This window comes from Palaemon carinicauda, chromosome 39 (assembly GCF_036898095.1).
Source record: "Palaemon carinicauda isolate YSFRI2023 chromosome 39, ASM3689809v2, whole genome shotgun sequence".
Taxonomy (NCBI): domain Eukaryota; kingdom Metazoa; phylum Arthropoda; class Malacostraca; order Decapoda; family Palaemonidae; genus Palaemon; species Palaemon carinicauda.
The window spans coordinates 66,834,429-66,851,928 of NC_090763.1; the positions used below are offsets into that span (position 1 = coordinate 66,834,429).

Sequence of the window (17,500 nt, forward strand, 5' to 3'; positions counted from 1 at the left end):
CCAAGCTAGGACCGAGGAGGGCCAGGCAATGGCTGCTGATGACTCAGCAGGTAGATCTATAGGCTTCCCCAAAACCGATATCGTTAGCTCACAAGGATGGTGAGGTTGCAGACACTTGAAAAAAAGGTATCGAGTTTGAGCGGGACTTAAACCCAAGCCCGGCGAGCGCCAGGTAGGGACGCTTCCAATAGGCCACCACAACCCTTTTTATCCTTTTTCAATTTGCATGAAATTCTCGTCTCGTCATAATATCGAAACATTCCATTGAAGTAAGATACTATGAATTAAATTGCAACTATCCAAATATAAAGTTCAATACCAATATTTAAAATGTTTTTTTTTTATATTGATTTGCATTAAAAATGTTGGGGACTCTAATCAACTGTTGATCAAATTGTTCAAAATATTGCTTGTTTAAATTGACCACTAAGAGAAGTTTTTTGTCATCAAATATATTGCTTCAAAATATGCTACACATTAGCAAGTTTTCCACTGTCCACTTATTTTCTCACTCATAATTTTTTTCTCACTCAACCTCATTCATCCACCCCCTCTCTCTCTCTCTCTCTCTCTCTCTCTCTCTCTCTCTCTCTCTCTCTCTCTCTCTCTCTCTCTCTCTCTCTCTCTCTCTCTCTCTATACATGCTACAAAAATTCAACATTGCAAGGGTTCAACCAAAGGCAACTATGGCACACTGACAATGCTTTTATTCGTTGAAAGTTTTTGCAACATTCAACATCATAATGAGTTTTGGATGTGTGTTCCACCGTGTGGCATACGATCAACAATGATTGACATATCTCTTGCGAAAATGTTGCCTAACAGTCAGTAAGCCATTTTATACTATCATCAACAGTTGTCATCACTAACAGTGTCAATTTATTATTAATTGCTAAGCTACAACTCCTGTTGGAGAAGCAGGATGTTATAAGCCCAGGGGCTCCAACAGGAAAAATAGCCCAATGAGGAAAGGAAACAATGAAAAATAAAATATTTTGAGAAGAGTAACAACATTAAAATAAAGCTATTATTACCAGCCAAGCCACAACCCCAGCTAGAAAAGCAAAACGCCACAAGCTCAAGGGCTCCAACAGGGAAAAACAGCCCAGTGAGGAATGGAAACAAGGCAATAAATAAACGATATAAGAAGTAATGAACAATTAAAATAAAATATTTAAAAAAAACATCAAGTCTAATGTTATGAATGGATGCTTACTATTTTAGTTTTATTGTGAAATATTTCTTTTCTCTCTCCGAGAATTTATACTTTCTTCGTTTCCTTGAAGTCGTTCCATTTACTTGTACTTATCAGATGCATAGGAACATTTTTTGAAACAAACAATTCAAAAATATTCTTTCTCTGTTCCTCTATTCCTTGCAATCAATCAACTCCAGATAGCTATTATCAAACATTTCTAAAATATTCTTTCTCTGTCCATCTACCCCTTGCAATCAATCAATTATAGATAATTTTACAGACAACTCCAAAATATTCTTTCTGTCTGTCTGTCTATCCCTTGCAATCAATCAACTCCAGATAGCTATTGACAAACATTTCTAAAATATCTTTTCCTCTGCTCCTCTATCCCTTGTAATCAATTAACTCGAAAGAGCTATTAACAAACATTTCTAAAATATTCTTTCTCTCTCCCTCTATCCCTTGCAATCAATCAACTCGAGATAGTTATTAACACTTCTAAAATATTTTTTCTCTGCCCCTCTATCTCTTGCAATCAAACAACTAGAGACAGATATCAACAAATTTCTAAAATATCCTTTCTCTGTCCCTCTATCCCTTGCAATCAATCAACTCGATATAGCTATTAACAAACATTTCTAAAATATTCTTTCTCTGTCCCTCTATCCCTTGCAATCAAACAACTCTAAATAATTCTTAACAAACTCCTCCAAAATATTCTTTTTCTGTCCCTCTATTCCTTGCAATAAATAAACTCTAGATAACTTTACAGACAACTCCAAAATATTCTTTCTGTCTAACCGTCTATTCTTGGCAATCAATCAACTCTAAATAGCTATTAACAAACTCCAAAACATTATTTTCTTTGCCTGTTTATCCCTTGCAATTAATCATCTCTAGACAGCTCTTAACAAACGAGTCTAAAATATCATTTCTCTGTCTGTTTATTACTAGTAAGTAATCAACTCTAGATGGCTGTTAACAAACAACTCTAGAATATTATTTCTCTGTCTGTTTCATACTAGCAATCAATCAACTCGAGGTAACTCTTAATAACCAAACCCAAACTATTATTTCTGTCTGTCTATCCCCTGCAATCAATCAAATTGGGATAGCTATTAACAAACAACTCCAAAATATTATCTTGTTTCCAAAACATTCTTTCTCTATCTGTCCATCCTTTGCAACCAATCAACTTCAGACAACTCTTTTCCCCATAAGTGAAAGCATTTTATTTCAAAGATTTTCAATCTCTTCAGATAGAACACTTTCGATATTCCAGAAGAAAAAGAAAATATATGCGCATGCGCATAGAATCACGCACTGCCTAAAGTTACGTGGTTATCGCAGCCTGCTACTTATTAACCATGAGAATTTCTGCCAGAAATTACGGATGTTTCCACAAATGCTGACATCGAAATGTATATCATTACCTAACGAGTGAGAAGACTTCTCCCGTCCAAGGCTGAGGGAAAACAAGTGAGCTGAAGGATGAGGTCATGGAGGGGTGTTAGGGTGGAGGGTTGGGGGGTGAAGATTGGAAGAAGGGGAAGGGTCAAAGATGGGAAGGGGGGGGCCCGAGGGTGGTGTTGATTTCGGCAAACATTTTTCGCTATTTCGTGTCCCTCGACTTTTGGGCCCCACCCGTCCCGTGCCATTCATATGGATGATTCAATGGAGAAAGGGGAGGGGTAGGGGGAGGGGAAGGGGGAGGGGGGAGAGAATCAAGAGATTATCAGAGGTAGGGGTAGCTTAAAGGCTAGATGGCACGGGATGTGTGTGTGAATTCCAAGCTATGGAGATAAACGAAAAACAATTAAACAAATTAATGAATCAACCGTGTTACGATCAGGTGTGTTACCACATCAATATGAGAGAGAGAGAGAGAGAGAGAGAGAGAGAGAGAGAGAGAGAGAGAGAGAGAGAGAGATAATTATCATTCACACAAAAAGGGTTCAGGAAATCTCGTGTTGCTTTGAATATAAGGAGCCCAGACATGTTATGAAAGGATGATCCATATAAAGGTAGATTTACATACACCATTAAATTTCACAATCGTCCTTCTAAAAGAACATGTGTTTTTTTGTATAATTTATTCAACTGTGATTTTTTAATATCTATGCTTTTATTATTTGGACTGGATTGCTATAAAATTTTTAACTTGTATATAATTTCAATAAAATTATTTTAGATTTTGCAATAGGAGGAAACTAGGCATTTATACCGCGGTCCACTAATTACGTATTTAAGTGATGTTTTAGTAGACAAATGGATGACCAAAATCTAGATAAATGAAATACACACACACACACACACACATATATATATATATATATATATATATATATATATATATATATATATATATATATATATATATATATATATACTCACACACATACACACACACATATATATATATACATTTATATATATACACACACATATACAGTATATATGTATATATATATATATATATATATATATATATATATATATATATATATGTATATATATATATATATATATATATATATATATATATATATATATATAGTTACATATACAGTATATATATATATATATATATATATATATATATATATATATATATATATATATATATATATATACTGTATATATAGTTACATATACAGTATATACATATATATATATATATATATATATATATATATATATATATATATATATATATTTACATATATATATATATATATATATATATATATATATATATATATATATATATACACACATATGTATATATTTACACGCACACACACACACATATATATATATATATATATATATATATATATATATATATATATATATATATATATATATATATATTGATCAGCTTGTATGCATTGGAATTCCCTTCCTGCTTACATATTCCGTGACATATATCCTTCCAATTTCTAGTGACAGTTCTATAGCTTCCCAAAGGACTAAATATCTCCTCACTATTCCTATTTTCTTCCTCACGTCATATCTGGGCAACATAAAGGCAACAGGAACCTCTCCCTAAAAGATAGGAATAATGAACAGTGACTCTATATCTCTTAACGACTTCTGAAGCCTTCCTTAATTATTATTATTATTATTATTATTATTATTATTATTATTATTATTATTATTATTATTATTATTATTATTATTATTATTATTATTATTATTATTATCATTATTATTATTATTATTATTACCAAGCTACAACCCTAGTTGGAAAAGCAGGATGATATAAGCCCAGGGGCCCCAACAGGGAAAATAGCCCAACGAGGAAAGGAAACAATGAAAAATATTTTAAGAACAGTAACAACGATACAATAAATATTTCCTTTATAAACTATATAAACTTAACAAAACAAGAGGAAGAGAAACAAGATAGAATAGTGTGCCCGAGTGTACTCTCAAGCAATGTTTGAGTGTCTTCGTTCAAACGATTTTCCCTTTCCAATGAAGATGCAGATCACGTGAATTTCGTTTTGTTTGAGCAAAAGCAATACAGGGAAAAATAATTATTCTTATGAATGGGGCAAACCAGGTCTACTTCCAGGTATTTTGTAAGAACACACGGGCAGTTTACACTCATTTTTTTTAATGAGGCGCATTTGCACCGACTCGCAGCGGTGCCCTTTTCGCTCGGAAAATTTCCTGCTATCTGATTGGTTAGAATGATCTTGTCCAACCAATCAGCAACCAGGAAACTTTTACGAGCGAAAAGGGCACCCCTGCGAGTCATGCAAATCTGCCTCACTAAAAATAATTGACTATAGTAGTTCCGAGATGAATTATTTTCGATTTAATAATAAAAGGCCTCTAAAAAAGAATTGTATAGTAAAAGAGAAGATTTATAATAAACCATTGTCTCTAGTTAATAATCTTTCGTCAAGCAGAAAGGACATTATGAGAGAAACTAGGATATTTTATGGAAGCGTAATTTGATCTCTTAAAAGTATTAAAGCCAACACTTCTTGTTGGTACGGGCCTTTCCCTTGGTCGGCCCGTGGATCTCTTAAAAATGGGGATTCGAGAGAAGTTGTCTTGTTTCGGGATACTTGTATAGTAAAAGAGAAGATTTATAATAAACCAGTCTCTCTAGTAAATCATCTTTTGTCAAGCAGGAATAACATTATGAGAGATATTAGGACATTTTATGCAGGTTTCAGTTTTTGCTCTTAAAAATGGTGATTCGAGAAACTAGGACATTTTATGGAGGTGTAATTTCCTCTCTTAAAAATAGGGATTCGAGAAACTAGGACATTTTATGGAGGTGTAATTTCCTCTCTTAAAAATGGGGATTCGAGAAACTAGGACATTTTATGGGGGTGTAATTTCTTCTCTTAAAAATGGGGATTCGAGAGAAGTTGTCTTGTTTCGGGATACTTGTATAGTAAAAGAGAAGATTTATAATAAACCAGTGTCTCTAGTAAATCATCTTTCGTCAAGCAGGAATAACGTTAAGAGAGATATTAGGACATTTTATGCAGGTTTAATTTTTTTCTCTTAAAAATGGGGATTCGAGAAACTAGGACATTTTATGGAGGTGTGATTCCCTCTCTTAAAAATAGGGATTCGAGAAACTAGGACATTTTAAGTAGGTATAATTTCTTCTCTTAAAAATGGGGATTCGAGAAACAAGAATATCTTATGGTGTAATTTCTTCTCTAAAAAATGGGGATTCGAGAAACTAGGACATTTTATGGAGGTGTAATTTCTTCTCTAAAAAATGGGGATTCGAGAAACTAGGACATTTTATGGAGGTGTAATTTCTTCTCTTAAAAATGGGGATTCGAGAAACTAGGACATTTTATGGAGGTGTAATTTCTTCTCTTAAAAATTGGGATTCGAGAAACTAGGACATTTTATGGAGGTGTAATTTCTTCTCTAAAAAATGGAGATTCGAGAAACTAGGAAAATTTTATGGAGATGTAATTTGATCTCTTAAAAATTGGGATTCGAGAAAATAGGACATTTTATGGAGGTGTAATTTCTTCTCTTAAAAAATAGGGATTCGAGAAACTAGGACGTTTTATGGAGGTGTAATTTCTTCTCTTAAAAATGGGGATTCGAGAAACAAAAATATTTTATGGTGTAATTTCTTCTCTAAAAAATGGGGATTCGAGAAACTAGGACATTTTATTGAGGTGTAATTTCTTCTCTTAAAAATGGGGATTCGAGAAACTAGGAAAATTTTATGGAGGTGTAATTTGATCTCTTAAAAATTGGGATTCGAGAAACTAGGACATTTTATGGAGGTGTAATTTCTTCTCTTAAAAAATGGGGATTCCAGAGTAGTTGTGATTCGGGACACCACAGAGGGCGTCTCCCTCTCTGGGGGCTATGAACGATTGTCTAAAGAGCCCCCGTCCGGACACAAGGTCCGGGCAATCTGAACGAACGAACGTCTCCCTCTTTAGGAGAGATAGCGTGAAATATCAAGGAGAAGTATCATCTCTTCTTTGTCGACGATTGGCGAATGCCATTGGAATTGCGTTTCGTTTCCTTGTTTGCATTTCGTTGCGAGAGTTTGCCGGGAGAGTTTATCTTTCTCCATTATCTTGGTTGGCTAACCTCCGTCAGTTACCGTCAAGGGCGGGCTCCGTGGAGGAGAAGAAGAAGAAGAAGAAGAAGAAGAAGAAGAAGAAGAAGAAGAAGAAGAAGAGGAGGAGGAGAGGGAAGAGGAGAAGAAGAATAAGAAGAAGAAGAAGAAAAAGAAGAAGAGGAGGAGGAGGAGAATACGAAGAAGAAGAAGAAGAAGAAGAAGAAGAAGAAGCAGAAGAAGAAGAAGAAGAAGAGGAGGAGGAGAATACGAAGAAGAAGAAGAAGAAGAAGAAGAAGAAGAAGAATACCAAGAAGAAGAAGAAGGAGGAGGAGGAGGAGGAGGAGGAGGGCAGAGAGAAAGAAAGAATTGCTTTCGCAATTTCTGGGAATTTCTTAAGATTATAAATAATCTTGACCTTGTATCTTTGTATTAAGATTATCCCTTTTCCGAATTTTGATTAAAATTTTAAGATCAAAAGCTCATTTACAGCCTTCAAAACAAAATCTTATTTCCTTATCGCGTAGCACTTTTGTCAAGTATTTTGCCTTAAGACATTGACATTTTTATGTCAATATGAATAAAATTACTAAAGAAAAAAAAATAACTTTCCTTAAATATAGTTTTCAAAATTACCATAATTAATATCCTCATAACAATCATTAGCAAGGTTAGTTTCCTAATGATTCTCTTTCTTGATGAATACATAATTGTCATAAATTTTAAATCTTATTTTATGAATAGATTTAAAGTATGAAGCAAAAGATTCTAGAAACGTTCCTGCCTGGCGATAGCTGGACTAGGGTTCGAGTCCTGCTCAAACTTGATAGTTTCTTGTAGTGTCTGCAACTTTACCATCCTTGTGAGCTAAGGATGAAGGGGGGGGGGGGGGAGAGCCTGTAAGTCTACCTGTTGAATCATCAGCAGCCTTTACCTGGGCCCTCCATGATCCTAGCTTGGGTGGAGAGGGGGCTTGGTCGTTGTTCATATGCATATATGGCCAGTCTCTAGACTAGGGCATTATCCTGCTAGCTAGGGCACTGTTACTGTCCCTTGCCTCAGCTATTCATGAGTTGCCTTTAAACCTTTATGATCAGTCTTGAGTCTAGGGCATTGTCGTACTAGCTAGGGCAATGCCACTGTCCCTTGCCTCTGTCATTCATGAGTTGCCTTTAAACCCTCATGGTCAGTCTCTAGTTTGGGCCATTGTCCTTTTAGCTAGGACACTGTCACTGAACCTTGCTCTGCCATTCATGAGTTACCTTTTAAGCCACTATGGTCAGTCTCTAGTCTAAGGCACTGTCCTACTAGCTAGGTCACTGTCACTGTCCCTTGCCTCTGCCATTCATGAGATGCCTTTTAAACCTTCATGGTCAATCTGTAGTCAAGGGCATTGTCCTACTAGCTAGGTCACTGTCACTGAACCTTGCTCTGCCATTCATGAGTTACCTTTTAAGCCACTATGGTCAGTCTCTAGTCAAAGGCACTGTCCTACTAGCTAGGTCACTGTCACCGTCCCTTGCCTCTGCTATTCACGAGTAGCCTATAAATGTTCAAGGATTTACACAGGATACTGGACGGACAATGGTGATAACGATATTCATGGTGATGAGATGGGGCAAGCAAGGTCTATAGAATGATATATTCTATAGACCTTAGGCTAAGGAGTGACTAGATATGTAGCATGGGCGGTGCCTGTCTCATATCCCCTTTTAGGTCGGCCTTACATAAACACTTATCTTTTTAATACTTCACCTTTCTAATTTTCCTTTATAATACTCCTTTCTAATATTTCTCCTTTCTAATTCTCCTTTATAATACTCCTCCTTTATAATTCTCCTTTATAATACTCCTTTCTAATACTTCTCCTTTCCAATTCTCCTTTAAAATACTCCTTTCTAATACTTCTCCTTTCTAATTCTCCTTTATAATACTCCTTTCTAATACTTCTCCTTTATAATACTCCTTTCTAATTCTCCTTTATAATACTCCTTTCTAATACTCCTTCCTTCCTCGATTCCTTATGGAATATCTTTTTATATACCTTTCAGTCATTGATAATTTGAAACGAAATTGTCGAAATTACTAATTTTCTATTTTTTTTTTTTTACACCTTTGATGTTAGCGGTCATAGAAGGCATTATTTAGAAATGTTTGATACATAATCCTGTTTAATGATTTGATTAATAACGCTTAGTACAGAATTATACGTTATTTTTTAATTTCTCTATTTCTGTAATCAATATTTGGATATTCACTTAGCTTGGCTACCGGTGTGTGTGTGTGTGTGTGTGTGTGTGTGTGTATGTATGTATACATGTGTGTGTGTGTGTTTGTTTGTGTGTGTGTGTTTGTGTGTGTGTGTGTGTGTGATGAACATCAACACAATACCGTATTCAACAGAACTAAATTTATACCTCCCACTGGGATCGAACCTTAGTCTCTTCAAATGAAAGGCAAGTTAGCTATCAATCATGTCAGCAGAGACACAGAAAGAACTTGGAACCAGAGAGTTTGCATGATTGATAGCTACATTGCCTTCCATTTGAAGAGGCTAGGGTTCGATCCCACCGTGGTGAAAGGATTTGTGTATCGCCATGATCAGGAGAGCTTTACTAGTCAGGGCCAACCATACTAGGTTGGTTTGCTGTATAAGTGATCAGAATAAAATCTACCACTATCAATAAACCTCAGTGGGCAGTGTGATGTTGAAAACTGGTCATACCGCAGTCATGAATAAGGACACGTCTGAGGCTTTTGTCCTGCAGTTGATTAGAAACGGATTAGTGAAAAAGACTTGATTGGTGATAGTACTTTCCTTTGATTAGAAACATAACCGGATTTACAATGACTTGAAGTCCATTGATGGCACTAATAAGACGAAAGTACCAATTCCCATAAAAGTATCTTCACTATTTATTTCGTGGCTATAATATATATATATATATATATATATATATATATATATGCGAGTGTATAATATAAATATATATATATAAAATATATATATACATATATATACATACATACATATATATAAATATATATATATATATATATATATATATATATATACATATATATATACATTATATATATGCGAGCGTATAATATAAATATAAATATAAATATATATATATATATATATATATATATTACATATATATATACATTATATATATGCGAGCGTATAATATAAATATATATATATATATATATATATACACACTCAGTCATATCATCAGACACTAGCCATGAATATTCATGTGGGCACACAACCAGCCTTCTGCCCGTCTGCTTATGAATATCTGAAGGTGTAAAAAGGAGTAAATACCAGGAGAACAGAACAAAGGTCATGAAATAACAATGCTAAGTAGTACTCTAGACCGCAACAAGTTACTCCAGAGAAACTATTTCTTTTTTATCCCAAGGTAAAAATAAAACCCTCTTTTCCCATAGCCAACGAGGAGACGATAGTAAAGGGGAGATAAGTGTATGCGACATATTCATAATTATCCACTAAATCTAATATTGTTTACGACATATGGGCGCTGAAACCTTGGCAGAGAGGTTGACGTACGACAACCTTCGGATGATATCATCGGCAGTATGGAGCTATGCCAGACGTACGATGTTTCCCCATGTGACCGCGCTATGCAACGTTACTTGGTCACGTGGATGAATCGTTGCCAGTCAGCTGTTGGCTGCTGAAGTGTACAGTTAGAGTTTGTGGATATTCCGAGATTTTTTTAAGTGTATGTCGTGCAAACGTTTGTTTTATTTACCGTTTTTGTGAGTTGAATAAGATTATGGAAAAGTTATATAGCAACTGAAAACCTATGTCAGTTTAATAGACTTTAATCGATTATTATAAATTTGGTTTATTCATTTTTTTTAAATTTTGCATCACTGTTTGCAGTTCATATGCTACGTTTTGTGAATGATGAAAATTGATCTTCATTCGTATATATAGGCCGCGAAAAATCACGATGATTTGAATGTCATACGATAAGAGTTGAGATGACACTAATGACTTAATAAGTATTCATGCGTGAATCTAAATGATGAAAATATATTTTCTCTAAAAATTATAAGCACAAGTGACTAACCGTGAAATTAACTTCATCTAATTATCTATTAGCATTTAATATTCTCATTTTCATGTTTCAGTGATATTTAAAAAAAATAACTAAAAGGGATGCATCCGACATAAAAGATTCTTCGTATATAAAAAAAACTTAAAGATCAATCTAACGATATAACTTAAATTTCAAATAGGAAAAAAAAGTATTTTTTAAAGTGAATCAGTGGAAAAACAGATGCCTCAGTGCGTACAGCTGGACTTGTCACCTTTGGACCTTAGCTAATTGCAACGTTTTGACACTGGAAGTGATCAATCATATTCTCACTTTGCGTAACCGACTGCAAATTATGCATGACAAGCAAACCGCCATTGCATTGTTGAAACTTCTGAATTGTGAGCGTGAAATATACCATTTAATGGACTGAAATATTTAAAAAAGTATGTCGCCTTCAACTTGAAAAAAAAATATAACTGATAAAAAATAGATTATAATTATAAGAAGAAATCTATCTTGATCTTAAATATGATAAGAGGAAAGTGAGACCTAGAAACCTCCTCCAAAGACTCCAATCATGTCCACGCCTCCTCCAAGACGTCGACGGATCAGCTCCCTAGTGACCGTCCGGAGGGCACAGAGCGAGCGCCGATACTTGAGCCCCTGGCAGAGTACGCATTCTCCTTGCACGAAGTTCTGGCACCCTATCCTTTATCCCAGCCCGTCAGTTGCTCCTCTATCCGCCTTCCCTCCGCTCGTCAATCCCAAAGGATGGGCCCGAATAGACCACAGGTTGGATCACCATCACCACGCTCCCAGAACGGCGCTGATTCCTCCGGTTCCGCCGAGGTCCCAACAGCCTCATATGATCGGGAGATCTCAACTGGTGCTAAGTGGTGATCTGTGGGGCAGTGTTAGACACCGGTCAAAAATGCCATTCATGCCCGCTGCCCAGTTGCCGCCTTTGGCACTAGGGTCACCTCCTCCCCTCATGGCGGTGCCACCTATGGTCATGGCCCCTGTTAACCTGCAGGAGAAGTTGGCACAGGACAGGTTAACGGCGTTTTTGTCCGAAGACTCGTCCTCTACCTTCAAGCCAAGATCTATTTTATCTTGTCCAGGTGAGTTTCATTTTAACTCCCCCTTTTTTAGTTAGAATTATTCTAATCTTTATACTGTGATCTCATTCATTTAAATCATCTGAGGGAACAGTTTTTTTCTATAAATAATACAGTTAAGACGAATGGATTTCATAGGTAAGTCCATCACACAAAATGAGACAATAGCGTGATTTATGAATAAAATTATTACGCTACTTATTGCTGTAAGAATGACTAAGGAATGAGTATCTACATATACAAAATATCCGAAATATCAAAATTGCTGCTCTCACTTTCTCGCGACTCCTGTGGAATCTCTCTCTCTCTCTCTCTCTCTCTCTCTCTCTCTCTCTCTTCTTTAAATACTATCAATTTCCTTCAGACCAGCAGAAAAAGAGCTGGTTTTATTTAGGAAGTGATATTAGTATTTAAAATAGGGCGGAACACGGAAGCAGAAGGAAAATTCCAAAAATAGAAATATTCACCGAACCATGCAATGAAAGAATGACTGATTTCTTGGGTAGTGCCATAGCCTCTGTACCATGTTTCACTGTCTTGAGTTAAGAGTTCTCTTGCTTGAGGGTACACTCGGGCACACTATTTTATGCTATTTCTCTTTCTCTTGTTATACTGAAATTTTTATCCTCCTGTTATTTTCAAGTTTTTATAGTTTACATATGAAATATTTATTTTGATGTTATGTGCTTAAACTTCCCTTGTAATTTTCCTTATTTCCGTTCCTCACTGGGATATTTTCCTGTTGGAGGCTTTGGGATTAAAGCACCCTGCTTTTCCAACTGGGGCTGTAGTTTAGCAATTATTATTAATAATAATAATAATAATAATAACAATAAATATGGGAAGAATTAGTTTGACAGATTATACTACTACTACTACTACTACTACTTCTACTACTACTACTACTACTACTACTACTACTAATAATAATAATAATAATAACAACAAATATGGGAAGAAATAGCTTGACAGATGAAACAGTCTCTCACGAGAGTAATTTTGATTTCGTCACATACTGTATTTCTAAATCAGCAGATTAATAAACTCAAGTGCGTTATTCTTAATGGCCAATGAATCCGGAATATGACGTAATATTCCGTTTCTCATTCTCTGAAGAGAAAAAATAACATCATTATTCATCGCTATCCGTTTCCTTTCACTTTTCCATTGAATTAATATTTATTTCTCAGACGAGTTGAAGTCGCTTATCATTTTTGTGATAGTTCAGTGCTTTTATATTAACCATTCTCTCTCTCTCTCTCTCTCTCTCTCTCTCTCTCTCTCTCTCTCTCTCTCTAATTTGGGAATCCTCATTGCTTATTACTTAATCATACTCTCTCTCTCTCTCTATACATACATACATATATATATATATATATATATACTGTATATATATATAATATATATATATATGTATATATATGTATATATATATATATATATATATAGACATATAATTTGGGAATCCTTATTGATTATTACTTAATCATGCTCTAACTCTCTCTCTCTCTCTCTCTCTCTCTCTCTCTCTCTCTCTTGGAATCCTCATTGCTTATTACTTAATCATGCTCTCTCTCTCTCTCTCTCTCTCTCTCTCTCTATATATATATATATATATATATATAAAATTTGGGAATCCTCATTGATTATTACTGAATCATGCGCTCTCTCTCTCTCTCTCTCTCTCTCTCTCTCTCCTCTCTCTAATTTGGGAATCCTCATTGATTATTACTTAATCATGCTCTCTCTCTCTCTCTCTCTCTCTCTCTCTCTCTCTCTATATATATATATATATATATAAAATTTGGGAATCCTCATTGATTATTACTTAATCATGCTCTCTCTCTCTCTCTCTCTCTCTCTCTCTCTCTCTCTCAGGCAAGCTAGCTGTTTCCCAAGGAATTGTTGTAATGCCGTGTGTAGTTTGCCATGATTTATCGTCTTCGCTTCAGTCATCGAGATTTATGGCGGCCTATTAATGAATAAATTTTCCGGCTGTGTATTTACATATGGTCTATACGAATACCGTAAAAGCGTAATGGATAAAATTCACAATTCTATTCATTACGAAGCATGACGAGAGATTCGTTATGGCGTGCGTAATAAGTAAAGAATTATTGTTTACGCTACAAATTTCTAGATTTATGAACGGGGTATAAATTTTTATTTCATGTTCATTTGTACTGGACAATTATTAATGATGTACTTTGGACAGATTTCAGAATCTTACCTTTTTTCGTTTTATTTATTTATTTATTTATATATTATTATTATTTTTTTTTTTTTTTTTTACGATGGGTAATGTTGGTAGCGACTTCCTCCCATCATCTAGTGCAGGGGGTCTTAACCTTCGGATGATTCCAGACCCCCAATGGATTGTCCAATATGGTGCCATACCCCCCTTCACTTGACTGTTGAAATAATTATTACCAATCCTATTATTTGCCAGTGTGTCATCCAAATATGTCAATACCTTGAATATCCTGCACTTTAGATATGGATTGCGAGGAATAGAACATGAAAAAATCATAAGCATTGATAATTTTTTTACATTTCTAGTGAAAGCAAAATTACAGTTACAGTCCATATTTATTACACAAAAGAAGAAAGAGAACATAAATGTACAAGTTTTTTTTCCAAATTGACAACATAAAACATACTTTTACAAGCCTAGTGAGATATTTGCTATTGTTTTCCTGCAATCAAAGCATCGAATCGTGGTACAGTTGCTGACAAAACTGCTCGCATGTCATCTGACACATCGTCTATTTCTCAGATTTTTACGTTCATTTCAGATTGTCAGATTTTAACTACATACAGGCATAACTACAGTGAACAAGAACATAAGCATAACTACAAAAAATAACCTGTGAACAATAAAAAGTACAAAATAGAAGAAAATAACGAGAGATAATAAAAAAATACCTGATTACCAGAGATAGAGTCCCATACCCCCAGCATTTGGGTCCCATACCCCCAAGGGGTATGGATACCCCCGGTTAAGAACCCCTGATCTAGTGAATGTTTTAGCTAAAAATAGAAATAAATATTTATAATAATTATATAGGTAGAGTAATAGTACGAGAAATAATCCCTAAATGATTGACATATTCGTGGCTTGAGATGTAACGTTACTTTATTTTCTGTTCTTTATTATTATTATTATTATTATTATTATTATTATTATCATAATTACTAGCGAAGTTACAGTACTAGTTGGAAAAGCAGGATACTATAAGCTCAAAAGCTCAAACAAGAAAAATAGCCCAATGAGGAAAAGAAATAAGGAAATGAATAAACTACCCTGTACATGAGAAAAAATGAATAATTAACATAAAATATTTTAAGATCAGTAACAACGTTAAAACAGATCTGTCATATATAGATTATAAAGAGAGACTTATGTCAGCCTGTTCAACACAAAATCATTCGTTGCAAATTTGAACTTCTGAAGTTCCACCGATTCAACTGCCCGATTAGGAAGATCATTCCACAATCTGGTCACAGCTGGAATGAAACCTCTAGAATACTGTGTAGTATTGAGCCTGATGATGACAAAGGCATGACTGTTAATATTAACTGTATACCTAAAACGAGGGTAAGATATTCGTTACGTCAGACATCTATTTCTTAAAACGGGGTATAGCAAATTAAACTTGTTTCCTAAAAAGACTACAAAATATTATTCCTGCTTCAAAGATACAACTTAATAATCTCATCACAATTGTTTTTAAACAAATTATTCCACATTATACCAACTTCATACTAGATAATATGTCACATTTTACATTTCAAACAATTCTCCTTCACCCAAGGGGCTAATTACTGCACTGTGTTTGTTCAGTGGCTATTTTCCTCTTGGTTAGTGTAGAAGAGACTCTTAAGCTATGGTAAGCGGCTCTTCTGGGAGAAGGAAATTCCAAAATCAAACCATTGTTCTCTAGTCTTTGGTAGTGCCATAGCCTCTGTACCATGGCCTTCCACTGTCTTGAGTTAGGGTTCTCTTGCTTGAGGGTACACTTGGCCACACTATTCTATCTTATTTTTCTTCCTCTTATTTTGTTAAAAGTTTTTTTATAGTTTATAGGGGAACTATTTATTTTAATGTTGTTACTATTCTTAAAATATTTTATTTTTTCTTGTTTTCTTTCCTCACTGGGCTATTTTCCCTGTTGGAGCCCCTATATAGCATCCTGCTTTTCCAACTAATGTTTTAGCTTAGCAAATAATAATAATAATAATAATAATATTTTTTTTTAAACGGCAAAAATAGGGGGAGGGGGAGGAATCACACTACCTTCTTAAAAAATGATGAGAGGCTGCTCATACCAGCGGCCTCCGAATGATGAGAATCCAACAAGAAAAATAGATAGGATTTTCTTATTTCTCTTTGGCTGAATGATTAGACTGCCGTGGATTAAACATTTAATTTTGATTAGATTATTATGACTCGCTCTCATATAAAAACTTTAATATTACATCTCTCTTATTATTATTATTATTATTATTATTATTATTATTATTATTACTTGCTAAGCTACAACCCTAATTGGAAAAGCAGCATGCTATAAGCCCAGGGGGTTCCAACAGGGAAAATAGCAGTAAGGAAAGGAAACAAGGAAAAATAAAATATTTTAAGAACAGTAACAAATTAAACATCAATATAAACTATAAAAACTTTAACGAAACAAGAGGAAGAGAAATAAGATAGAATAGTGTGCCAGAGTGTACCCTCAAGCAAGAGAACTCTAACCAAAGATAGTGGAAAACAATGGTACAGAGGCTATAGCACTACCCTAGACTAGAGATCAATGGTTTGATTTTGGAGTGTCCTTCTCCAAGAAGAGATGCTTTCCATGGCTAAAAAATATCTTCTACGCTTACCAAGAAGAAAAGTAGCCACTGAATAATGATAGGGCAGTAACCTCTTGGGTGAAGAAGAATTTTTTGGTAATCTCAGTGTAGTCAGGTGTATGGGGACAGAGGAGAATATGTGAAGAATAGGCCAGACTATTTGGTGTATGTGTAGACAAAGGGAAAATGAACCGTAACCAGAGAGAAGAATCTAATGTGGTACTGTCTGGCCAGTCAAGGGTTCCAACAACTCTCTACCGGTAGTATCTTAACGAATGGCTGGTACCCTGGCCAACCTACTACCTAAACGTCTAGAACAAATATCCCTTGACGATAAAAGGATATTGCAATCATGTAGATTAATGAAGAATATTCATCGCTTAAGAAAATCGATGACATATTGGAAAGACAACATATTAGATAGAATGCTAACCATAATTATAGTTATCAATATATGTTAAGGCGATGACACGTTATTTGTTTTAATCTTTCTTAATCATATTAATACCATAATTATTTCCAAAACTCTCAAGACCTGAATGATGATAGAAATTTGTTACAGGATACTGTTTCCCTACAATATGAACATTTCTAACAATTTTAAGGTTTAAAGGCCACTCATGAGTGGCAGAGGCAAGGCGCACTGACATTGCCCTAGAGACTGACCATACAGCCATGTGACCAG

At 34.8% G+C, this 17,500-nt stretch overlaps 2 protein-coding genes across 3 annotated transcripts in view; one reads left to right on the forward strand and one right to left on the reverse strand.

The window, feature by feature from the left end:
• LOC137631237 (acyl-coenzyme A thioesterase 9, mitochondrial-like) overlaps positions 1-17,500 on the reverse strand; it is a 332,677-nt gene that overhangs the window by 145,968 nt on the left and 169,209 nt on the right. The gene's annotated exons all lie outside the window — the stretch shown is intronic.
• LOC137630907 (uncharacterized) overlaps positions 10,952-17,500 on the forward strand; it is a 104,186-nt gene continuing 97,637 nt past the window's right edge. The window contains 1 exon segment of the mRNA XM_068362442.1: positions 10,952-11,964. Within this exon segment, the coding sequence (XP_068218543.1) occupies positions 11,421-11,964 (544 nt within the window). The 5' untranslated portion in view covers positions 10,952-11,420.